Source organism: Erpetoichthys calabaricus, chromosome 4 (genome assembly GCF_900747795.2).
Source record: "Erpetoichthys calabaricus chromosome 4, fErpCal1.3, whole genome shotgun sequence".
NCBI lineage: Eukaryota > Metazoa > Chordata > Cladistia > Polypteriformes > Polypteridae > Erpetoichthys > Erpetoichthys calabaricus.
In genome coordinates, this window is record NC_041397.2 from 57104658 (window position 1) to 57131541 (window position 26884).

At 38.0% G+C, this 26884-nt stretch overlaps 2 protein-coding genes across 3 annotated transcripts in view; one reads left to right on the forward strand and one right to left on the reverse strand.

Annotated features, from left to right (window-relative positions):
* The window catches only part of cdk8 (cyclin-dependent kinase 8), a 1217851-nt gene that overhangs the window by 267731 nt on the left and 923236 nt on the right, over positions 1-26884 (reverse strand). The window lies entirely within an intron of this gene.
* The window catches only part of usp12a (ubiquitin specific peptidase 12a), a 150744-nt gene that overhangs the window by 28340 nt on the left and 95520 nt on the right, over positions 1-26884 (forward strand). The window contains exon 2 of one of the 2 annotated variants that reach the window (XM_051926392.1): positions 16978-17038. The exons of the other annotated variant lie outside the window; for it this stretch is intronic. Within the exon in view, the coding sequence (XP_051782352.1) occupies positions 17036-17038 (3 nt within the window). The 5' untranslated portion in view covers positions 16978-17035. The remainder of the gene's footprint in view (positions 1-16977; positions 17039-26884) is intronic. 2 annotated transcript variants of the gene reach the window in all.

The following is a 26884-nucleotide window of genomic DNA, read 5'->3' on the forward strand; positions in this document are numbered from 1 at the left end:
TGACAAAATTCTATGAAATAGAAGTGTAATGAAGTTCCTTACCCATGTTGAAGTTTGCAGTATCTTTGCTAATTTATGTAAAGAATGCAACATGACCATCCAGGTAATGCCCAGTGTCAGTTTTTAAGCAAGACAGCAGCTATGGAGATCCTTTTAGTGTGCCAGGAGCAAAGGTGTAGGTAGAGCAGTGTTTTCCAACCTTTTTTTTGTGGTGGCACACTTTTTGTAATCCAAAAAATCCCAAGGTACACCAAGTTTCTACCAACCAAAAAAAGCATTAAATCTCTTAGATGTGCTTACATTGTTAGAAGTGGTGGAATAGAGTGTGGCAAAAAAAAAAAAAACAGCTTGGAGATTGTGTAGAGTATAATTATCAAGTCAATGATGGTGATCAACAAAAGGCTATATATACATAGTAGTCCTGACATGCTTCCGGTGAAATCTTAGCCAGCTCAGTCACTTTCGTTGTCCATACTGCAGTTGTGGTTTTTGTTTAGTGGCGAGGATGTCTGAGAAAAAGAGCTTTAAGTTTCAGTTTATCGATCACAATATAGCTAAACGTTGTTGTGTACCGAGCTTCCAGTAAGTACCACAAGCAACCAATGGAGGATGACGCATCAGGTGTGGAGGAGGATGCCAAAATCCTCAAGGACCATGACTATATCTCGGTTCCTAATCCAGTAGTTGTCAACCTAATGCTTGATTAAAACATGCCTCTTACAGAGGAGATCCTCCAGCTGAGGTAAATTGAAACAATTACAATGAAATAGTGGTTTGGCCGTCACTGTTTTACTGTCTCATACCAGAGACATTTGCTATTTTACAAGGTAAGACACCCAGTAGACTCATGTTAATATGTATTATAGCATTGGCATCAAGCAAGCACCATGATGAATGGATTCTTCATTCTTTAAGGTGGCTCACTATCCTTAAAAGGACTGCTTGTTTTTTTGCCACGCTAGTTTGAAAAAGCACATGTGATCGTGCAGAGGTGACATTTTTATAGGCGCTCCTGCTATCTATACTAATAAAAGGCAAAGCCCTCACTGACTCACTCATCACTAATTCTCCAACTTCCCGTGTAGGTAGAAGGCTGAAATTTGGCAGGCTCATTCCTTACAGCTTACTTACAAGAGTTAAGCAGGTTTCATTTCGAAATTCTACGCGTAACGGTCATAACGGTCAACAACGTCCGCCATGTTAAACTTTCTTATTTATGGCTCCATCTTCATGAAATTTGGTAAGCGGCTTCCCTGCGCTAACAGAAACCGATGTACGTACTTATTTTGGTGGTATGACGCCACTGTCGGCCGCCATATTGAACTTTCCAATGGTCTTTGTTACTTATGGGCCCATCTTCAAGAAATTTGGTACGCGGGTTCCCAACGCTAACTGAATCCTACTTACATACATATATACGTCCATAGCCTGCAGCTCGGTCACCGTGTGAGGCGGCGTTGGGTGTCCCATCCCCATTCCTCCCATGTAGTTGGCTTCCTGCCTATATAAGGCCATCTGTAGCTCCAGTCTCTTCATTCCCTTCCTTGCTTCGCCACGGTATTCACGTCTCCCTGCTGATAACTGCAGCCTTTTTATTAAATGGCGACTGCCTTTTCCATTCTCTGTGTTATATATTACACGGCCATATCAGGCTCACTCTTGATATCCGGAGGAACATTGTGTCTTATGTATTGAATGACTGGGACAGGTTCAAGGTGTGGACTAATGACGGTACAGGAGATAATTATACTACACAGGAGCACTATAAGAGTGAAATGCTTAAGCCCTTGACCTATGGTTCTGCATGTGAGTTGATGGCTGCTGCTGAATTGCTCAGTTGTCGCTTTCAAGTGTACCGAAATGGCCAAATATTTTACACCTTTGGACAACCGCCAATGCCTCTTAAACATCTTAGATTCACAGGTGACGATTTGAGTAGTGGACACTTTGATGTTTATGAATGTTTAAACTCTCAAAAGCTGGATGCGAAGTTATCGATGAAACCCATTTCAATTCAAACACCTCCAATTTCCAGTAAGGCTCTGCTTCGCAATGACAATTAAGAAGTCTCAGGGACAGACCTTACAAAAGGTTGGCATTGATTTGAGGCAAGATTGCTTTTCACATGGCCAACTATACATTACATGCTCAAGAAAAAGCTCAGTGCACAGCTTGGTCACATTACAACTGGAGGGCCGAACTGACAACGTGGTATACAAAGAGATCCTGAACAAATAATTATTGGTATATTTTCCCTCAGTTTAAAAAGGTTTACTTTTCTTCTTAATAAAAAATTTAAAGCAGTACTTCGCCGCTGCGAAGCGCGGGTATTTTGCTAGTTGATGATATAATGCCAGCTTATTCTTTTGGTGACGCATCCCTAGCTAATGTAAATTGTCCAGCACTGTTGCAGTATTAAGCTTACATAAATATTTACCTGTCCTTGAATTAATTATTGTCCCATGTAAGTTCATAGTAGATCCAAGTTGTTAATACATCCAGATCTTACCTTTGCAATTGTGAATGTAGCTGGAAACAGATATGGGGGTCCTTGGTTTACGACATCTCGACATACGACATTTCAAGTTTACAACACTCACTCCCATAAACACTTAAAAAAAAAAAAAAAAAAAAAAAAAATTGAGACGTGAGTGTTTCGGCTTACACCATTAGCGTTGTACTTACAGACTACGTGGGTAGAAGTACACAGCGTTTGAGTGAGGGAGTCTGCGAACTAGTTTGGTTGCGCGCGACACAAGTGTTCCATTTGTGTTGCTTTGTTTGGCGACTTTTTGCCCTTATAACGGCTCCTAAATGAAAGTCAGTCTTCAGATGGTAGTGCTTTGAAGAAGAGGAAAGCCATCACGATGGAAATGAAATTAGACATTGTAAAGAGATCAGAAGAAATAAAGGTAAGGAATTTTTTTTTTACACTCATTTTTTGTCATTTTTTCTGTTACTACAGTACAGTACAGTATATGTCCTTTTCCTTTTTCTGTGGCTTAGTTATGTTTTTATGTTCTATATTATGATTTTGCAAATGTGTTCGGATAGGTAAGTGACTTAGGCTAGGGTGTGTAATTCGGGTTACATCACTGTTGTAGGAACGGAACTGTGTTGTAACCCGAGGACCCCCTGTAGTTCCTTCTTTTTAGCTTTTTACGTTTGGCACAATTTTTTGAATAATGCAACTTACATTGTTTACTGTAAGTCTGGGCATATCTTGAAGCGGTCGGATGAAAAATGCCATATGAGGTCTGTTTTGATATCCGCACCGGAAGTGCAGCAGCTGGCTGACACAGAATCCATAAGAGAGGTTGAATATAGCCTGTTGAGGATAGTATTTATAAGTTTTAACACTAGTTTTAATGTATGCCCATTTAAGAAATGCTTATTCTTTCAATTAAATTAGTTTTCAGTAGTGCATTCAAAGTAAACAGTCATTTTGATTGTTTAATTTTCACATCCGTGTCTCATATGCTATGCTAATTTGAGAATTAATTCATTGGCCTCATTTTCTTAATGCCTTCTTTTGAAGTTGCCTTTTAGGAAGATATTCAAATTGAGGTTGTACTTGCTCAAGCCGTGTTTTGTTAAAAGTTCAGGTTTATGGTCATTGTTTAAATTTAAACTATGCCATTCATGCCTTAGTTTTGATTCTACATTAATTTTGTAATTAAGTGTGTATTTACTTTATGAGTTAGATATTAATCTTATAACTACATGTTTTAATATTAGATGTGATTAATCGTGATTAATTATATGCATTTATGAGATTAAGTAGTTATTTTTTTAATTGATTTGCAACCCTAGTATAAATTAATAAGTACCAATCAATTAGAATAATATCTCCTATAAAAGTACGCTTCAAAACTTGTATTTCTGAAAGCTGAAGTCAATTACTCCACAACCCTGGTTAAAATCTTTCATTTATATATGTTTTATTCCTCATTTGTGGATATCATATTACATCTTATTACTTAAGTTCTGAGAGAAATGGTATTTTGTTTTTGCCACAGTGCAATACTGTATTTTAAAATTAGAATGTGATACCGGTTTGAGACTTTACTTTTTGCATCCCCATACTTGTTATTTTAAATCAAATACTGGTGTGATCCAATACACTTAGAAGAATTGCTTGGTTAATTTAACATTGTTTAATAGCAAATGTGTTGTTTAGATGACTAATGAATTTTATCAATGTAGTTTTGAATTTAATAAAAAAACATTGAAGCTCCTCCCTTCTACCCCATTATTATAAACATAATTGAGCATGGGATGGGCACAATATAAATAAAATGTATTATTTATTTATTTATCCTTTTATTATTTGGACAAAAAATTAATACAAAATTATATTTTGTATTAGCAGTGCAATTTTCCAAGATAGAGAGCTGCACATGGTCTGATTTGATCTGTGGCCCTTAATATCATGTTTAACCCAATAAAGTGGTTAAATCTTAGGAGCCTTGCAATTGCTAAAGCTTTCCTTTTAGTTTCCTTTTTAGGTAGTCTGTCTGCCTAGCTGTTTTTCTCCGTAACATCCATTTAAGCCTTTTGGGACCAATCTGTCATGGCATCCTACACAAAAGCAACATTATTTTTGATAGATTGCAAATGTGTCCTTCTCTGTGCTATTCCCTATCTATAGGCTATCTCTGGAAGTCTTAATTGTGGCAGGCGGGAGCTGATGAATGCAAAACTTGCTTCCACATTGTCAAAGAAGATTTTCTTCTGATTTATCAGTTGCAAATCACATAGGGGTTATGAGGTTGTGGTGTGTGTGTGTTTTTCCCTGTTACAAATAGGTTTAGAATTGTTCTGATTTCCTGCAGTTGTTATATGATGTGTATTTTTTTCTTTTAATGAACAGTTATGGTCTTCTTTGTGGTCTTCTTTTTTTATATATACTGTATATATGTGTATATAATATATATATATATTTATATGTACTGTATAATTTATATATATACTGTATAATTTATATATATATATACATACAGTACATCTGGAAAGTATTCACAGCGCATCACTTTTTCCACATTTTGTTATGTCACAACCTTATTTCAAAATGGATTAAATTAATTTGTTTCCTCAGAATTCTACACACAACACCCCATAATGACAACGTGAAAAAAGTTTACTTGAGGTTTTTGCAAATTTATTAAAAATAAAAAAACTGAGAAATCACATGTACATAAGTATTCACAGCCTTTGCTCAATACTTTGTCGATGCACCTTTGGCAGCAATTACAGTCTCAAGTCTTTTTGAATATGATGCCACAAGCTTGGCACACCTATCCTTGGCCAGTTTCGCCCATTCCTCTTTGCAGCACCTCTCCAACTCCATCAGGTTGGATGGGAAGCGTCGGTGCACAGCCATTTTAAGATCTCTCCAGAGATGTTCAATCGGATTCAAGACTGGGCTCTGGCTGGGCCACTCAAGGACATTCACAGAGTTGTCCTGAAGCCACTCCTTTGATATTTTGGCTGTGTGCTTAGGGTCGTTGTCCTGCTGAAAGATGAACCGTCGCCCCAGTCTGAGGTCAAGAGTGCTCTGGAGCAGGTTTTCATCCAGGATGTCTCAGTACATTGCTGCAGTCATCTTCCCCTTTATACTGACTAGTCTCCCAGCCCCTGCCGCTGAAAAACAACCCCACAGCATGATGCTGCCACCACCATGCTTCACTGTAGGGATGGTATTGGCCTGGTGATGAGCGGTGCCTGGTTTCCTCCAAATGTGATGCCTGGCATTCACATCAAAGAGTTCAATCTTTGTCTTTCTCACGGTCTGAGAGTCCTTCAGGTGCCTTTTGGCAAATTCCAGGCGGGCTGCCATGTCCCTTTTACTAAGGAGTGGCTTCCGTCTGGCCACTCTACTATACAGGCCTGACTGGTGGATTGCTGCAGAGATGGTTGTCCTTCTGGAAGGTTCTCCTCACTCCACAGAGGACCTCTGGAGCTCTGACAGAGTGACCATCAGGTTCTTGGTCACCTCCCTGACTAAGGCCCTTCCTTCTCCCCCGATCGCTCAGTTTAGATGGCCGGCCAGCTCTAGGAAGACTCCTTGTGGTTTCGAACTTCTTCCACTTATGGATGATGGAGGCCACTGTGCTCATTGGGACCTTCAAAGCAGCAGAAATTTTTCTGTAACCTTCCCCAGATTTGTGCCTCGAGACAATCCTGTCTCGTAGGTCTACAGACAATTCCTTTGACTTCATGCTTGGTTTGTGCTCTGACATGAACTGTCAACTGTGGGACCTTATATAGACAGGTGTGTGCCTTTCCAAATCATGTCCAATCATCTGAATTTACCAGAGGTGGACTCCAATTAAGCTGCAGAAACATCTCAAGGATGATCAGGGGAAACAGGATGCACCTGAGCTCAATTTTGAGCTTCATGGCAAAGGCTATGAATACTTATGTACATGTGCTTTCTAAATTTTTTTTATATTTAATAAATTTGCAAAAATCTCAAGTAAACTTTTTTCACATTGTCATTATGGGGTGTTGTGTGTAGAATTCTGAGGAAAAAAATGAATTTAATCCATTTTGGAATAAGGCTGTAACATAACAAAATGTGGAAAAAGTGATGCGCTGTGTGTATGTGTGTGTGTGTGTGTGTGTGTGTGTGTGTGTGTGTGTGTGTGTGTGTGTGTGTGTGTGTGTGTGTGTGTGTGTATATATATATATATATATATATATATATATATATATATATATATATATCTCTATATATATATACAGTAATCCCTCCTCCATCGCGGGGGTTGCGTTCCAGAGCCACCCGCGAAATAAGAAAATCCGCGAAGTAGAAACCATATGTTTATATGGTTATTTTTATATTGTCATGCTTGGGTCACAGATTTGCGCAGAAACACAGGAGGTTGTAGAGAGACAGGAACGTTATTCAAACACTGCAAACAAACATTTGTCTCTTTTTCAAAAGTTTAAACTGTGCTCCATGACAAGACAGAGATGACAGTTCAGTCTCACAATTAAAAGAATGCAAACATATCTTCCTCTTCAAAGGAGCAAACGAATCAATAGAGCTGTTTGCTTTTAAGTATGCGAAGCACCGCAGCACAAAGCTGTTGAAGGCGGCAGCTCACACCCCCTCCGTCAGGAGCAGAGAGAGAGAGAGAGTTAGAGAGAGATAGAGAGAGAGACAGATAAAAAAATCAGTACGTGCCCTTTGAGCTTTTAAGTATGCGAAGCACCGTGCAGCATACTTAAAAGCTGCACACAGAAGGTAGCAACGTGAAGATAATCTTTCAGCATTTTTAGACGAGCGTCCGTATCGTCTAGGTGTGCGAACAGCCCCCCTGCTCACACCCCCTACGTCAGGATCACAGATAGTCAGCGCAAGAGAGAGAGAAAGAAAAGTAAGTTGGGTAGCTTCTCAGCCATCTGCCAATAGCGTCCCTTGTATGAAATCAACTGGGCAAACCAACTGAGGAAGCATGTACCAGAAATTAAAAGACCCATTGTCCTCAGAAACCCGCGAAGCAGCGAAAAATCCGCGATATATATTTAAATATGCTTACATATAAAATCCGCGATGGAGTGAAGCCGCGAAAGGCGAAGCGCGATATAGCGAGGGATTACTGTATATATATATATGTATATAATATCTTGATACATTCTCAAAGTACTTTAAAGTCTGAAGTTCAGCACTGCGTGTATCATAAACCAATATACCCTGTATTTTCTCACATTAATAATATGGAATGTTAGCAAAGGAACAGTCCCCGCCGCCCCCACCCCATGCAAAACATTCATGACTAACTGTGCTTCAAAGGAAATTCTCAAATAGAATCTTTTTATTCCCCCAATCATTTTTATGTTCTGTCTCCTTTACTTTATTTTCAGTTTCCACTGTACGTATTGTGTTTAAGATCTTGCCTGCCTTGCTGGCATCAGTGTCTGTCAATCGGTTAACACCAATTTGCCTGTTTTAAATAAGGAAAGGCAGTGCTCATAATTAATCAACTTGCAAATCATAAGTTGTATATGTACATGTGTATATTGTACATGTATTTTTATGATTTTACTTCATTTGTAATGGGTGCCGATTATTGAGTAATGATGAGTGAAATACAATATCTTTTACAGTGCTTTTGACAGCTCAAGTTAAAACCGTTTTGAAACAGAATTACAAGACAATTAACAGAACCTGTAGTAAAATAATTTTAATTTATCAACAAATACATGCAAAGAAACTTTGGCATTTCTCCTGTATACCAAACACTGACATAGTATACATACTGTGTTTAAAAATGTGAATGAATGCTTGCTAGAAAGGTAATATGTAACTAAAGACAAACATGATAAACCTCATATAGACATTAGTTAAGCTAATATAACCATAACTGTTCTACAAGATTATGTTTTTGTAAGCTCTACATATAAGTTAAACCGGGCAAACCCTTGTTTCTTAAAGCAACAGAACACTTAAAAAGATAAAATAACACCGCAACTTAATCATTCAGAACAGACTATCACAGTAATTAGGAAGCTCAATTCATCTGCTAAACAAAAATACAAACTCTGTTTCAAAATAATATCACCAGTAAAGTAGTTTTCCCCCTAACTGATAACACAATTTTGAAGAAAGATAAAGGAAAAAAAATATGACAGTATGATGGCTTGCACACTGCACAGTATTCACACTTTGTGAAGTGTAGTTACTTCACAAAAATAGAGTAAGCAGATGTAAAGTCTTTAGTTGAAAAATCCATTTTGCTTCCCTATGTAACAATAAGTTATGAAAGTTACCCCGATGGGGGTATGGTTTTACGGTTTCAAGAATAGTAAACCTAAGGTCTGAAACTTTATGGTTTGTAGTAATAAAATGCCTCTCTTTTTCTGATTGTTTATTTTTTCATTTTTATTTATGTTTCAGAGATGTTTTACTCTGTATCCTTTGGGTCTAGTTTCTTGGCACCTGTTATTTCTTTGTTGGCTTTGTAATGTTTTGTTGTAAGACCCGTGGGAAAATTAAGTGGGTACTAAATTAATTCATAGGTACATTCTACATTTTAATTTTGATTGTTTTGACTTGTATGTTTTTCATTGTAACTTTGAGTTGTCAATTTGGATTTGGGTTTTGAGATGTTTCTTTGTCTTATGTATAATGCTTTTTTCTATGCAAAATTTGTTCTTCCTTTTGTTATAAATAATATACTAGAGTGTAATTAAATATATATAAAATATATATTTTTTTTTTCTTTTGTGATTCTGTGCTATTTTTGTCCTAGTGTAGTTAACTGACGCTGATAAAGTACTAGTATTTTCTTGGTGCAAGTTTAAATAGGCAAAAGTATGCATTGAAATTCCATAGTCAGTGCAGTTCTTAAAACCTGGCCCCTTGCTAAATGTCTGCTTCTATGCTATGCATCAGAACAGTAACCATTTTGTAGAGCTTTCCTTAGCTGGGAACTATTTTGCCTGAGAGGCAGAAGAGCACATTGCTGGCACTGAATGTGCCAGGATGGCACTGCTTGAACTGTGATCCTGAGATAGTCTAACCATTTGCAAACCACTTGCCTGAAGAAGGAGCCTGAGCTGCTTTAAATGCTTTCATTTTGTAATATGTTCAGTTAGCCAATAAAAAGTTTCATTATGTTTGACTTCTCATTGCAAACAGCAACACTAAGCCTACCTACTTGTTCTAATCACCTCGCTCTGTTTTCTTCATTGTCAATACATGCTTAGATAGAGCATTTGAGGTTTTGTGGAATTTTATGTATTTTTCAAAAGAAGTTGTGGAAAAGTTAGATAAAAGTGCCAAACATCGTGATATAAGAAAAATACTATCTGTGGTATACCTTGAACTTTCCAGGTTGATTCACAGCTACTGAGTATAATCCCTGTAGTTCACATAGTGATTACATTGAAGATCAGCCTTTCTCCTTCATTCATTGGTCTAGAGCCATGTCTTCAAATCTGAACCATATTATTATGGGATGTGTTACCTGTTTATGATGTGAGCAGATTTTTACTGTAGTATGTATAGTAACAATGTTTGAGCAAAAAAACATATATTTTTCATGTTTTACTCATTTGATTAGATAACTGACATGTGAAGATATTCTTTCTTTTGTTTTTTTTTCAATGGACAGTTTTCACATTGTTTGCCGTTGTACAGCATTGATCACTATTGGGGTTTATAATCAAACCTTTTTCTTTACGTTCTGCATGAAAATGTGAGATTAAATTTTTTTCTCAGATACTAGGAACTACATGTGGTATGTAATGTGGTACATTCTGGATGCCCTGGAGTACCAGTTTTTAATTCCAGAGAAAAAAACTGCAGACTCTCAAAGCCTGTTGGACTACCTGAAGTTTTGTGCATTGGACTGCTGTAACCCCAGTCTAAAGCCTTGTTCATATTTGATGTGTTTATGTTGCTTGTGAGGACACTGCAGCAAAAATGATGTTGGGTTTTAACTGCATGCTGTGCATGAAATTTTCTCTTGAGGCAGATGTGGCACCAGGTACCCAAAATGGTGAATTTTGTGTAAAGGCTGGTTACATAGGTGCCCAAATCATGAACAAAGTGCTGAATATGAAGCAACAAGTCATCAAAGCGCAACACTGACCTGAAAAAATATTCAAACTGCATCTGTTTATCATGTAGGTCATCCATTCAAGTGCATATTATACTCTCCCTTCGCCAATTTTGGTTAATGGGTCTGCATTTACACATGCATCCACACCAGTAAGCCATATAGTGAAGTTTGGCAGCAAGTCTATTAAGCAAGCAAAAGAAACAATAGTGTTAATTAGTGTGTTGCTTTACAGCTAATTGTATCCTCTCATCATTTACCATGATACAAATAAAGAAATAATTAATAAGTACTTTGTTATGGATTTTAAAGAAACATAAACAGTAGAGGTTAAGGCAAACCGCTTCAATACCAGTTACAAGTGAAATGATTTATAATTAGAAGCAACTTTATGGCAAAAAATAAATAGAAAATTTCTTCCAGTATATGAAAAGTTCTTTTTTCATTTTTATTTTTTATTTTTTTTAGCAGATTAAATATCGAGGATATTCCGCAAAGTAAAGGTGACAACAGTGAGTGGACAGAAACACATCCTGGTCAGAGAATGTACTGCGTTTATGCAGAGAATCATCCATTAACCACATAACCAGAAGGTCCTTTGTTTTCAGGCAAAACTAATTTTAGGACTGAAATGGTGAGAAAGTACAGTAACATTAGACTCTTTACCAATCATTTACAATATCTAACAAAACCTGATACAGTTCTGAGTCATTTCATGAAATGTACAACTTGGAAACAAAAATGTACAGATATCAGTAGGTAGCTCTTTTCAACTGACAGTGTTTGCTACAGCTGAGAAAATGACCTGAAATATTCAGCAGCTTGTTGATCATATGTGACAGCTTGAATGTTCCAACAATGCTCCTGTTTCAAATTTACTTAAATCAGTAGTTGTGGTCAATTAGTGGTGTATGACACTGTAAAGGACATACTGCACCTCAGAATAACTATGAAAGTCAAACTGATGACGTTTTTGACAGAGAAACTAATTGGTGAGTTTAGGTCTAAATTAGATCTGAAAACAAAATTTGATAATACGATATTAGTTCTTTTTTTGATCAAATATTTTTGTGTGTATTGGAAAGAGACCATACACAACATTTTATAATAATTAAACTATTAAACTATAACTATTTGCTAAAATATTCTCTACCAAGATGCCAACTATGTTTATATTGTGGTAAGTTAGTGCTGTGCACTCATGTATAATAAACCTTTACAAATAAGCATTGCTTTAGAAAGTTGCAGGTAACCCTCCACCCCATATATAAAGCTGGATTACAAGAAAGCGTTCCTGGGCTGCCAGGCTTGCAAAACTGGTAGCCCGGCAGACACTGTATCAATTAACAATATGATAAATCATTTTATGATAGAGTATGCCTTTAATACTTTTAATGCTATTGCCAACAAAACTCAACATCCAGGTTTAATGGGCCTGGAAAGTTGAAAAGCTTAGACGGAAGCATTATGCTTTATGGTCATGTTTACGTCTTACAAGACATTTTTATTCGTCATCTCTCATCTCTTTGCATCTTTCCTTGCTGCCCTAATGAGTAATTACCATTACTGTTGGTCAATTAAGGAATGTATATAATGCATAACAATGCATTTAACCTATAACAAAATTCATTTGCAACTGTTTTTATCACCAGTTCATTGATGTGTATTAGTTGTTTCTGTACTAGTTTACGTAAAGTAGTTTTTTTTTTTTCTATTTTCATTTTAGGCAGGGTAATTTTATGTCTTTTCCAGTTTTGCACACAAGCTTTTTTTATCACATAGTAAGTACAGTGGAACCTCGGGTCACGACGATAATTCGTTGCAAAACTCTGGTTGCAACCTGATTTGGTCGTGACCTGAAGTAATTTCCCCCATAGGATTGTATGTAAATACAGTTAATCCGTTCCGGACCGTACGAACTGTATGTAAATATATATTTTTTTTAAAGATTTTTAAGCACAAAAATAGTTAATTATACCATAGAATGCACAGTGTAATAGTAAACTAGATGTAAAAACATTGAATAACACTGAGAAAACCTTAAACAGAGAAAACAAAATTGCAAGAGTTCACGCTACAGCCTTACGAACCGCTTGCTGTAAACACCTTTTTTCAATGACTTTTAAGCACGGAGAAAAAAAATGAACATTTGAAAAATCCTTAATTTATACAAAAACTAACCATAAACAACCAAGAAAACTAACCTTGCATGAGTCGAGTTCTGGCATGAAGGAAGTGAGGAGGAACTGGGTGGAGAGGAGATTACAGTTTTGAGGTAAAGTCTGTGACGATGCGGGTTCGCTGCATGCTCCCATCTCGCTTCTGGGATCCCTTAAACCCGTCACCGTCAGTAATGTTACCGATGAGCATGACAGTGAGGCACTACAATGGAGCAAGGGGATGGTGCAAAAAGTGCCAAGTGCTTTTATTAAAATCAACATAACAACAATCAAAAACAAAGTCCAAATTAAATAAAGTGCAGTGCTTTCAGAATCCTTCAATAAATAAATGATCCCATAAAAACAGAAGTGATGTGGAGGTTAAAATCCAATAGAAAAAAGTCTTCATTCAATACAACGAAGTTAAAACAATGCTGGAAAGCACGGTGCATTCTTTAACTGGTGACCCCCCTGCTTCTCCCTATCCAGGCTTCGCAACAGGGGAGCCACTCTACCTGCAGCTGTCCTTCCTTCTTCCTTCTGGCCAAACACTCCTGCTTGGGCTCACTGTCCAGCTGCCTGCCTGCGAGCACGCGCTTGCTCGCACGCACCAGTTCTTTCCACACTGCTTCCTGCTTACTTCCTCACTCGCAACCTCCGTCTTTCTTTTCTTTTTCCTCCCTTTAGCCTCCTTACGCTTCTATTTATGAAGAGGACGTGGCAGCCGTAGCAACCAGATCGTCTAAATGACTTTGATTTATGCAGGGACAGCGCAAAGACGATTCTTCATGTCGTCAGTTCACACTTTTCTCTATGGTTCGGGATTTTTCGGGTGATTTTCTATGTACCCTAAGTTCTTGTCTATAAGCCGGACTCATGTATTAGCCGGAGACCAAAAATCATACGAATTTTTAAAATAAAATCGTATCATAGATAAGCCGGACTCATGGATAAGCCGAACGTACTATAACCTATAACTAATAGAAGGGAGGGAGGTCAGTGGTCTCACTCGCGCCCATTTAATTTCTTTAAGGGGGGAGAGAGTGTGAGATATTGCCGTCTCTCTCACTCCCCGCATGGCGCGGTTGGAGCGGCCGGAGCGCGTTCTTTCTGCTCTGGGCGTCGCCGAGTCAACACGAGCGCGTAGCGGTCATTTAAATTGTGATTTTATATGTAAGCATATTTAAATATATATCGCGGATTTCTGCGGACAATGGGTCTTTTAATTTCTGGTACATGCTTCCTCAGTTGGTTTGCCCAGTTGATTTCATACAAGGGACGCTATTGGCAGATGGCTGAGAAGCTATCCAGCTTACTTCTCTCTCTCTCTCTCTCTCTCTCTCTCTCTCTCTCTCTCTCTCTCTCTCTCTCTCTCTCTCTCTCTCTCTCTCTCTCTCTCTCTCTTGCGCTGACGTAGGGGGGTGTGAGCAGGGGGGCTGTGTGCAGCTGCTTCCTGAAAGAAATGCTGCACGGAGCTTCGCATACTTAAAAGCTCAAAGGGCACGTATTGATTTTTTTTATCTGTCTCTCTCTCTCTATCTCTCTCTCTCTCTCTCTTCCTCTCTCTTCCTGCTCCTGACAGAGGGGGTGTGAGCTGCCGCCTTCAACAGCTTTGTACCGGCGGTGCTTCGCATACTTAAAAGCCAAAAAACCCTATTGATTTTTTTTTTTGACTGCTTGCTTTGCACTCCTTTGAAAAGGAAGATATGTTTGCATTCTTTTAATTGTGAGACAGAACTGTCATCTCTGTCTTGTCATGGAGCACAGTTTAAACTTTTGAAAAAGAGACAAATGTTTGTTTGCAGTGTTTGAATAACGTTCCTGTCTCTCTACAACCTCCTGTGTTTCTGCGCAAATCTGTGACCCAAGCATGACAATATAAAAATAACCATATAAACATATGGTTTCTACTTCGCGGATATTCTTATTTCGCGGGTGGCTCTGGAACGCAACCCCCGCGATGGATGTATAAGCCGGACTTATGTATAAGCCGATATTCTATTTTTTCATTTTCACAACTTTTTTCCTTAGATAAGCCGCGGCTTATTGACAAGAACTTAGGGTAATAAACTTAATAAGTTATAGTGTAATGAAAATTGCATAATTAGATGGGGCCCACCCTATACTGTACAGGGAGAGACTGAACACATGCGTAAATCATCGGCACGTACGAACTGGAAGGGAAACTGACTTGTTCGTCGCCCGAGTGTGTGGTCGTGAACAGATGCAAAAGTTTGACGAACTTTTTGGTCATAACCCGTGTTCAGAGATGTTTGTGACCCGAGGTTCCACTGTATATTGCACTTACTGTTATTATATTAGCAGTGTCACAAATAATAGGGTTACTCGATTGCTAGAAAATTTTACTTACCTCAGTGAATAAGTTTCAGTTGGTTGGGAGCATTTTAATTTAAAAGAAAATGTAGTAGTCTGTGGACACAGTTAAGCTAAATTAGCATACTACCACAACAGCACATTGGCAATGCAGAGATATCTGAAATGATGACATCTGTTTGCTGTGGATATCTTTAGATATTTCTATCTGTATTTAATTTTTCAAGATGGAATGACTAAACAAACTTGAACAAATTTGTTAAATGTTATCCTTGAATGCATTGAGCCTAATGATAAAGATAAAAATAAAGCGTCTTGATGGTTCTCATATGTTTCATTTGTCTTTTTTTCATCTCCTATTTTTTATTGCAGACTTCCAATAGGATGTTTTTAGGTTGCATAATGCTAACAACCTTATTAATATCCACAACACAATTTCCCCATAGTATGTGAATACAGTTACTTTAAATATTTACCTACCGCAACTTTTAAGTAGCTAAGCCAACTTTTAATGTAGCAAAGTTACTTTTAAAAGTAACATTCCCCAGCACTGTTGGAATGTGACGGGCTTTAATACTTTTCATACTTTGAATATGATCGCAATACCGTTACTTAAAAAAAGGAAGTGTCTCTTTTGGCAGTTTTGCCTTTATGTAAAGTATTATTGTGGTTGACGTGCCTTCATTGTTAACTCCATTGTTATCTAGTAGGCATCAATTACTAATTGAGTCTGTTGAGTTTTTGCAGTGCTTATAATTTGTTTGAGCTTTCCTTTACTCAATATTAATTTAAACATTTTCTGCAGTTTCTGTAATTTAAAGTAATACTTCACCAAAAAGTATATCATTTTAAATGTTACTTACTCCCTGTTTGTGGAGATAGCCAAGAAAAAATTTTAATCTCATGTTTTCATGCAGAATGTAAGAATACAGTTTGGATCAGTTACAGTTTGCTATGAGCTCGGGATGGTCCTATGCTGAACAGTCTTGGTACTTAGTGTAGTTTTGTTACCATAAATAACTGGCAGGTATAGCCGCTGTTAAAGTATACCCGAGCACTGTGAACTAGCAGCAGATCCTAAAATTCCTAGTCTATCTGCGAGTGTATACGATATGTTTTTCATGAAGCCATGTTAAGGGTTTCTAATTATCTTTTTTCCAATAAAATATTTTGGAGGCCTTAAAAATAAAACACCTAATATTTTGCTTAGTTACATTAATGTTTTTAATAGATTACTTTGTATATTACTCGATTTATTAAATAGCCAACAGTGACAGTACTAATTTATATTATTAACAATGTGTATGTTTATTGAATGATAAGGTTGTATAAGTTTATGGTGGGAGCTCATTTTCCTTCTTTCATTTTCTTATTCAGTCTGTCTGAATTGCTGCCCTTTTTTGAGTTGTCACAGAGGCTCTATTTAATTGTTTGCTAAATTTTTGTTATTTTGTTTCAATATTTATTCTTCATGGGATTCGTCATTGGAGGAAGGGGAGTGGTTTATCTTGCAATTTTGTACACCTTGTTTCTTTATGTATTTGTTTTTTTCTCTTTAATAAATAGTTGTGCAGAAAAAAAATGCCCTTATATATGTTGTTTAAATTGAACATATTTGTAAATCTCATAGTACGGAAATTGTAATTGACTTCATGGCATCACATTCTGTTGGTTGAGAAGTAAACTTCAATTATTTTTTCCTTTTTCTTAAGTACTGTGTGCTATCTTTTGTTATGTATTATTCATTAATATTATTCATTAATTTTGTTTTCATTCTTTCATGGATGCAAATTTAATTTTTATTCATATTTATGTACTACCATTTCTTAGGTGTGGTTACTTTTTGTGTTTTTATAGTATTCTAAAATTATTAATGCATGGTCTGTAATTCTTTATTATTGATTCTTCTTTAGAGGAGTTTACAGCTTCCGTCAGCATTTCAGACTTGCTTTGACACTCCCATTAAAACCTATGGTAAGTTTTTTCATGGTTATCCATGCCCTAGCAGTACAGTCTTGCTGAGTTCATTTTTATATACTCGGCTGCTAAGTTAAATTTAGTGTGTAGTCAGCTGCCAACCTCATGTGATAGGTCAGTCAGGGCATCTTAAAATTTGAATTTTTGAATTATGGGCTGAGGCAATCAGAAGAAATGTATGTATATATCACTTCTCCCTTTTTTGATATTTGTTTATTTTATATTTAGCAAAAAAAGCTGTACGTGTTAAGTATTGTGAATACTGTATTTGTATGGTTCCTAAAACTAGTGTTAATATTACACTCTGAAAACGTCCATCGTATCTTTTATAATATCTTTTCTTTTGAACTTCTGCTTTGGTTGAACATGAGAATGCCTCAGTCAAGTACTTTATGTTTACTCTCAGCAGTTGTTTGAAGAGGCTGTTTGAAAGAAAAATAGTAGCAGTCTAAACTTAGTAAGCTTGCATTTAGAGGTTAGTGGCAAGTAACCATGCCTTGCAATCAGTTCCAGTAAATGTTTTAAGAAGCCTGAGTAAATTGTCATTCATATTGCAATGCTAAAGCCAGAAAGCTATGATTCAGGTAGTAATTTAGATTTTAGAGCTGTTGCCTTTTCAATAGATGAAGCCGTACATAAGCATTCCTGTTTTGTCTTTGCTTGGGATTTAAATACTTAATTTGTAACCTTCATTGAAACAAATATTTAGTGTACATTTTATCCAATTTATAGGAAATAACCACCAAGGGTATAACAGAAGCATATAGAGATTATTCTTTTCTCTGTGCTGCAAGAGACAAAAGGCAAGTGCAAGCTGGAGCATGTGCTGATAGTTGTGTGTTGGACAGATTGCTAAATAAACTGATTATCTGAAATGCTAGCTTCAGTGTATAATTTTACCTTTCAGCCTTTGACTTTGTACATCTTCTACCTTTTCCTCTGCCGTTTAATTGCTAAAATTGTGCTGTATTGTCCTTTCATGGAGATAACCATCACATAGTTTTTTCCTAACACTGGTCTGCAGTGTGCATAGGCAGCAATTATAATCATAGAGAGTGACTAAGCTGGGGGCTTGTGAGCATATTTCATTACACTTAATTATGGAGTAAGTACACTTTCTCCGCATGTTTTGCAGTATTTAGTATTACTGATGTTCCCAAATATGGAATTTTATACTTACAAATATGATGCATGTGGCCAGCCATACAGATGTATTTCATCTACTAATGTAGTGACACATAGAGTGACAGAAATGTACACAACTCAGAAATGTTATTATCATCTCTTGGATATTTTTAAAAAAGGTTCAACAATTTTATTTAAGCCTACTAATTTCGTGACCTGTACAACACCATAATTAGCACTGCAGACTTAAAACGCAAGAGTCCTGAGTTCAAAAATTAGTCTTGGTCTTGCCTGTGTGGAGTCTGCATGGTATGTCCGTGTCTGTGTGAGTTTTCTTCTTGGTATTTTGAATTTCTTATACATAACAAGTTCTGCTTAATCGTAAAGTCCAAGTAGGCCTGGTGTGTGTGTGTTTTTAGTGGCATGAGGATACCTTGTTTAGGTTGGTACCCAGATCAGTACTGGTTCTTTCCTTGTACCCAGTACAGCTTGTGAAGGTACTCCCTTCCTGGGACCTTCAACTTGATAAGTCAATAAAGAAATGGAACAATGAATGTTTCGTAACCAGACACTTTTGCATTGGATGAATCATACTTGTTTGTAATATACAGAACAAGGGGGCTCCGCCCCCTGCTCGCTTCGCTCGCCTACCCCCGGCGTTTTGAACCCGTGCCCGCTGGTCAGCCGTAGTTTCAGATGCGCGTTGTAGGAGCTTGCATTGTTTTGAACCCGTGCTTGCCCTGCTTCTGCGGTTTGAGACGCGCATTGTAGGCGTATATCCGTCAGTTGAGCTCGTTCGGTTTGAACCCGTGCCTGTTTTGCCTCCGCAGTTTCAGACGGTGGATAGGAAGTAAAGAACGCATTGTATGGTAAATCACAAAGATTTATTGGAATATCTCTTTATATACAATATTTGTAGTAAAGATGGTTTGTTGTCCTTGAATGATTTTTCCTTGGTATTGGAGTATTTATAACTTTAAGTTTAATGTCAGATGAACGCTGAACTCATGAGAAGGCTACATAAAGTTGTCCATGTCCAAATACGCGCTCAGAGAGGTATATGCCAACTTTGTCCATGGTCTGTGCTTGGGATTTGTTGATTGTCATGGCAAATGCAGGTTTACTGGGAAATTGGCGTCGCCCAAGTGTAAATGGCAATTCAAGGGCAGAACTTGTAAGGTTAATTCTAGGAATTAAAACAGTATTGTCAGTATGTGATCCTGTAAGTATTTTTGCTTCAATAACATTGTTTGTCATGGTGTTGATGACTAAACGTGTACCGTTGCATAAACCCCGTTTAGTATTAAGGTTTCTTAATAGCAATACAATTGTTCTGATTTTAAGGTTAAGATTGTGTTGTGACAATCCGGCTGGGTTAATAGTGTTCAGATATTGTAAAGGGAAATTAAGATGTTCAGTGTTGTCTTCAGAATCAATTTTGTCAGTACTTAGAAAGAGGTGGCTTTCTCCAGGAAGTAATGCAATGACTTGGTTATTTATGTGATCAACATCAATATTGTTTGGACATAATATAGCCCGTCGCGTTAACAGTGGTATCTGGTCTATTGTTTTGGAGGCGTGCGCGCAACTCCATTAGTTCTTCCTTGTTTAGCGTTAGTAATATGGATAATGGATTGCACTTACTGTTAATACGTAGCGTTTTCTTTGGTTGAATTGTTAAAAATGTATGACTGTAATGTGATGATTAAGTTATGCTGTATAGTCTTCACGTGTGAGGATGATGAACCTTTAATACGGAGTGTTCGTTTATTCTTATTACCCATCAGGTGTTGTGCCTGTGTCTTGTGTGGTTGCACTGTTAATATTGTATCGCTGTAATGTGATTCAAATATGTTGTGGAGTCCGTATTTGTGGGGTTTCTGTACTATATCGTGTTTTTGCTTGCAGGTTATTAGAGGTGCGTGGATCATGCATGTGTAGTGTGTTTGCGTACTGTCTGGCGCTTTCCGTACTCCAATTGATTTGTGACCCTTTCTGGACTCCGTAGTCTGTCCCGTTTTACTCTGGGGTGGCGTATCATGTCGGGTTTGATTTGTGAACCTTTCTCGACTCCGTATTCTGTCCCGTTTTACACTGGGGTTGGGCACTGACTCCTGTTGTTTGTGTGGTTATGTCGTTCGTAGTCTCCATGGACTCCGTAGTCTGTGGGGGGGTTTGTGTGGCACACCAAGCAGCACATTATTCCTAACTTTACTCAGCAGTAGTGGCACGCACAATATGGCGGTGATGCCTGCGCCCTCACTACGCATTAGTGCCACTCACAATATGGCGGCAACGCCTGCGCCTTCCGTATTATGTCGGGTTTCACCATGCTGTGTAGGCGCCTTTGCCTTTCGTACTTTCCCGCGCCTTCCGACGCGCGATGTAGGCGCCTGCACCTTCCGGGTCTGCCTCCGCTGTGTGGTGTGGACGTTTAACTGTCGTTGTTTCCGCCTTTATATTCTGTCCCTCGCTGTGCATGTGTTTCGTGCCTAGGTTTTTTTGAAGCTGTTGCATTCCAGTTTCCATCATCTGTAACCTGCTCTCCATGTGTTTGGCCCCGTTCTTTAACCTCTTTATGACGTTTTACTTTGTTTCCTACTCTGTCTTTTATTTCTGACCTCGCTTTATCCTGCTTGCGGCATGTCAGACGGTTCGTAGTCTCTCCCGTTTTGCTCTGTGGCGGGGGGGGCTTTGTGTGGCGCCTACGCACTATGTCTCCTGCGTCCACGGGCAGGTCCCTGCGTCCATATCCGGTTTACCATTCTCGTTTAGTAATATGGATACGTACCAAGGTAGATAGTGCTGTAAACTGTGTTCAGCGATTTTTCAGGTAAAGAAGAAATAACTTTTGAGGTAAGGTAGTTCACTCATTAATCATGACACTGTTGTATGGCAATGGTTTGCATGTGAATTAGCAAATGCAAGTAAGAATTTTATTATACTCTGCACACATGATAATAATGACCCTACATACATACGCATTTTTCAAAGAATGTATTTTCTAATGATGGCTTACAAATTCCATGGATTGCATACACTTTTCCATATCACTCGTGTTTGGTGTAACTTGATTGATTGGTTTATTTCTTTTTTAAAGTTTATTTCGATTAAGATTCTGCTAAATTCTAATCATGGTTAGTTATTTACAGATTCAGTTGAACAAGCAGGACATCTGCTAAGCTTTTTGATGCCTCAGCTTATAAGTAGCCAATGTATGTTGACTGTGTTTGTTCACACAGCTTTTTGAAAAAAAGTTACTTTTTTTTTTTTTTTTTTTTTTTTTTTTTTAAACTAATGGTAACGTCAAAATGCCCACAATGCATATTCTGTTCTGAGACGGTATATTGTAGCAACTAGTAACACATCCTAATTAATGCCAGTGAATGACTAATGCACTGACCAAAGCTGATTCTTTTTTTGCCCTCGATGCTTGTGGGATAGGTTCCAGCCACTCCACGATGCAGAATTTGATTATGTGGGTTTGAGAATATTATGAATAATTAATGGTGTATTCACCATGTTTTATTAGTCAGAAGATTACAGTCTTCAAAAGGCAAAATCCAACACCTAGTCTAAAAAATCATGATTCTTTGCCTTTTATCTGTTATATCAGTTTGTGTGTGGAGAATCTAGAATTCTCCAAAGTATGGTATGATGTAAACTGACCTTCAAGAACCACTTCCATTTCTGCTGTCGAAAATTGAACAACAAATTGGGTGGGTTATGAGAATCAGTTACAAGTATGTTGGACTGTTGCTCTGTTCTTTGGAAAAACTCTGCATTAGACCACTAAAACCCTCTTGCTTCTATCCAAATTGTTCTGTAGAATGAAATACAAAAAACAATTAATCTAACAAGGAAGCATTTTTGCTAATGACATCACAGCAAAAAGTGTTCTGCTTACACTTCTTCCTTTGCTTACATACTTTAACTTTGTTGATTATATCTCTCGTGCTGAGATGTCTTCTTTAGCTAATGTTTTAATTGAAAGCTTGAATTAAGGCCACATATAGAGAACCATTATCGCTCACTCTGGTGACATGTACAAGAAGAACTTCTCTTCCAGGTTTATTATAATATACATAATATAATAGGTAGAAGTCCTTCGTTTCACTTTTGGCCTTAAATGGAGTTTCACATTATCTCTGTTTACTGGGTTTGTGTCTTGTGCTATGGTTTCCTTTTAAAGACAAAAGATTAAGTGCCTAAATTAATTGGCTATGCTAAATTGGCCTCATGAGAGTTATTAGTGCTCTGGTATGGCCTTGTTCCCTGAGATTGTCTGGATAATCTCTGGCTAAATTCAGAAATACAAAAATCCTTTAGTAAAATTTCCTTTTTTCTGTTTGAGTTTTTAGAATTAACATTAGATCATGGGTAATATGCATTAAAATATAATTATGTTAATTGGTCCTAGTGTAGGGCGTCACAGTGGCTCAGTGGTAACACTGCTGCCTCGCAGTAAGGAGACCTGGGTTTGCTTCCCGGGTCCTCCCTGCGTGGAGTTTGCATGTTCTCCCTGTGTCTGCGTGGGTTTCCTCCGGGTGCCCCGGGTTTCCTCCCACAGTCCAAAGACATGCAGGTTAGGTGTATTGGTGATCCTAAATTGTCCCTAGTGTGTGTGTGTGTGTGTGTGTGTGTGTGTGTGTGTGCGCCCTGCAGTGGGCTGGCACCCTGCCCGGGGTTTGTTCCTGCCTTGTGCCCTGTGTTGGCTGGGATTGGTTCCAGCAGACCCCCGTGACCCTGATTTGGATATAGTGGGTTGGAAAATGACTGACTGAATGACTGGTCCTAGTGGAGCAATTTGAAAGAAAAATTGGTGTAAGAATAAAATAGTAAGCATTGCTATGCCAGAAGTCTATAAATCTGATTTTACTTACTGACCTAGTCTCTGTGCAGAATTTGAATGTTCTCCTTCTGCCCCAGTGTGTGATTTTTCTAACAAATTTCCCTAAGGTAATAATGATTCTAAATTGTATGGTTCCTTGCCTGTGCCATTTTATTAAAGTGTGGAGCATAGCCACCAAATTTTGGAAAAAGTTAAATTTTAAAAGTAAAAATGAAAAATCGAGCAGATAGGATTTGTTCCTGTTGTGTTTTTTCCCCGTTATCTCTCTATTATAAAAAAAAAAAAAATCTTGGGAGGGAGACTAGGGAGACGAGAAGTGATCTTCTCGGAAGACAATTTGACGCCCATCGAGAGACACTTTGATGTCCCATGGGACAACATTTAAAACAAGTTCACAGACATCTAACCAAGCAGTTGTTGGAATGCTTTTGGTGGACAGACATCATGTGCCCCCAGCTCTTAAAACAATGACAAGTGACAAGCAGAACATGCAGCTTGCCAGCAGCAGCAGGAAGCCAGCAGATGATCTGACCGCTTCTTCTTAACGTGTGTTCAGCCCCCCTCCCTTTCACAACGCGAGCGGCAGAGACGCGAAGTAGCAAAAGGATAGCTGCTGTACAGGCTTTGAAATGATTGACGCAAAGCATGACAAGCAGGAAAACGCAGCTAGCCAGCAGCAACAAGCCAGCAGATGATCCGACTGCAACTCCTTAGCGTGCGTTCAGGCCCCCTTCAACGCGAATGGCAGAGACACGAAGTGGCAAAAGGACAGCTGCTGTACAGGCTTTTAAATGATCGATGTGCAGCGCGACAAAAAGAACACACAGCTCGCCAGCAGCAGAATGATAGTAGATGATCCGACGGCATCTCCTTAGCATGCATTTGGCCGCCCCCTCCCAACCCCCACACCCCCTCCTGTGAGAAAGATTTAACTACACCCGGGGCCAGAAATAAAGGACAAGTATTGTTTTTATAAAAGTTTTAAAGTAAAAGTGAAAATAATGCATATGTAACAATTCCCATGAAAATAGCAACCTCTTTAAATTGTATATTCAGTAAACCAAACCCAGGGGTGGGCGAGCGAAGTGAGCAAGGGGCGGAACCCCCTAGTCTATAAAAATTAGTTTTAGATGATCTGTTATTCACTTAACCCCAGACATGAATCAGCAGAATGTTATTTTCAGGGTTAGTCCTAGGGCCCCTTAGGCTTCAGGTTCTCTTTAGTTAAACAAGTAGTTATTTTTTTTTCCAGCTTTCTTTTTTGTGTATTTGGTTATTCTGAATTGTTAGCTGTTGCTGTTCAAAATTTTCTACTTTTTTTCTTAATGTTCATATTATTAAGTATAGATTTTAAAAAGTTCTCAGTGGGTCTACCTCTGTTATAGCAATGCACTCAGTAAGAGCAACAGAATAGTACAGCCCTAATAGCTCTATTACTGCTCAAACCTCTGCAGACATGTAGTCCCTCAGTCAATTTCAGTAGTATTAAAACCATGCCAACAATTTATTCGAGAAGTTTTCAGTTAGATTCTTAGATGTGAGTATTGGTGTTTTGCTAATTGATATCTTAATACATTTAGAGAAAATGTTGCATGATGGCAAATTTTTATTTTTAACTGAATGCTAACAGAAAAAATCAGTGTTGCATAAAAATGTGAAAATACACACACTTGAAAGGCTTTATGAAAACCAAACAAAGTATGCCTTTGTTGAATATTCAGTTATTTGAAAAGTGGGTAAAGTTTCATATGACTAGATCAAGATGTTCCATTTTTTCGTTTTAGTTTTATTTTATAAAACTAGCATAAATATTACATGTCAGTGAAACTCATTGCCATCTTTTGATCTGATAAAATCTTGTTGCCGCTGAATTATTGCATCCATAGTCTGATCTCTTGGAGTACCTGCATATATACAGTGGTGTGAAAAACTATTTGCCCCCTTCCTGATTTCTTATTCTTTTGCATGTTTGTCACACAAAATGTTTCTGATCATCAAACACATTTAACCATTAGTCAAATATAACACAAGTAAACACAAAATGCAGTTTTTAAATGATGGTGTTTATTATTTAGGGAGAAAAAAAATCCAAACCTACATGGCCCTGTGTGAAAAAGTAATTGCCCCCTTGTTAAAAAATAACCTAACTGTGGTGTATCACACCTGAGTTCAATTTCCGTAGCCACCCCCAGGCCTGATTACTGCCACACCTGTTTCAATCAAGAAATCACTTAAATAGGAGCTGCCTGACACAGAGAAGTAGACCAAAAGCACCTCAAAAGCTAGACATCATGCCAAGATCCAAAGAAATTCAGGAACAAATGAGAACAGAAGTAATTGAGATCTATCAGTCTGGTAAAGGTTACAAAGCCATTTCTAAAGCTTTGGGACTCCAGCGAACCACAGTGAGAGCCATTATCCACAAATGGCAAAAACATGGAACAGTGGTGAACCTTCCCAGGAGTGGCCGGCTGACCAAAATTACCCCAAGAGCGCAGAGACGACTCATCCGAGAGGTTACAAAAGACCCCAGGACAACGTCTAAAGAACTGCAGGCCTCACTTGCCTCAATTAAGGTCAGTGTTCACGACTCCACCATAAGAAAGAGACTGGGCAAAAACGGCCTGCATGGCAGATTTCCAAGACGCAAACCACTGTTAAGCAAAAAGAACATTAGGGCTCGTCTCAATTTTGCTAAGAAACATCTCAATGATTGCCAAGACTTTTGGGAAAATACCTTGTGGACTGATGAGTCAAAAGTTGAACTTTTTGGAATGCAAATGTCCCGTTACATCTGGCGTAAAAGGAACACAGCATTTCAGAAAAAGAACATCATACCAACAGTAAAATATGGTGGTGGTAGTGTGATGGTCTGGGGTTGTTTTGCTGCTTCAGGACCTGGAAGGCTTGCTGTGATAGATGGAACCATGAATTCTACTGTCTACCAAAAAATCCTGAAGGAGAATGTCCGGCCATCTGTTCGTCAACTCAAGCTGAAGCGATCTTGGGTGCTGCAACAGGACAATGACCCAAAACACACCAGCAAATCCACCTCTGAATGGCTGAAGAAAAACAAAATGAAGACTTTGGAGTGGCCTAGTCAAAGTCCTTACCTGAATCCAATTGAGATGCTATGGCATGACCTTAAAAAGGCGGTTCATGCTAGAAAACCCTCAAATAAAGCTGAATTACAACAATTTTGCAAAGATGAGTGGGCCAAAATTCCTCCAGAGCGTTGTAAAAGACTCATTGCAAGTTATCGCAAACGCTTGATTGCAGTTATTGCTGCTAAGGGTGGCCCAACCAGTTATTAGGTTCAGGGGGCAATTACTTTTTCACACAGGGCCATGTAGGTTTGGATTTTTTTTCTCCCTAAATAATAAAAACCACCATTTACAAACTGCATTTTGTGTTTACTTGTGTTATATTTGACTAATGGTTAAATGTGTTTGATGATCAGAAACATTTTGTGTGACAAACATGCAAAAGAATAAGAAATCAGGAAGGGGGCAAATAGTTTTTCACACCACTGTATTCCATAAATTCATAACATTTCTAATTCCTAAAACTGCATTTATTAATTGTAGGATATACTGCTAAGTCCTTAAATATCGATAAAATCATTATTTTTTTTAAATATAGCATAATGTGGTAATCTTGCTTTGTAGCTTAATTTTAAACCTAGCCAAAATATATGATCACAACATTTGCAGTTGTCATGTACTTCTGTAACTCTAGTATTTAGATACACTCTCAACAGCCAGGCCTGTAGAGATGTCTAAGTGACCTGAATTTTTATAAATCCATCCATCCATCCATTTTCCAACCCGCTGAATCCGAACACAGGGTCACGGGGGTCTGCTGGA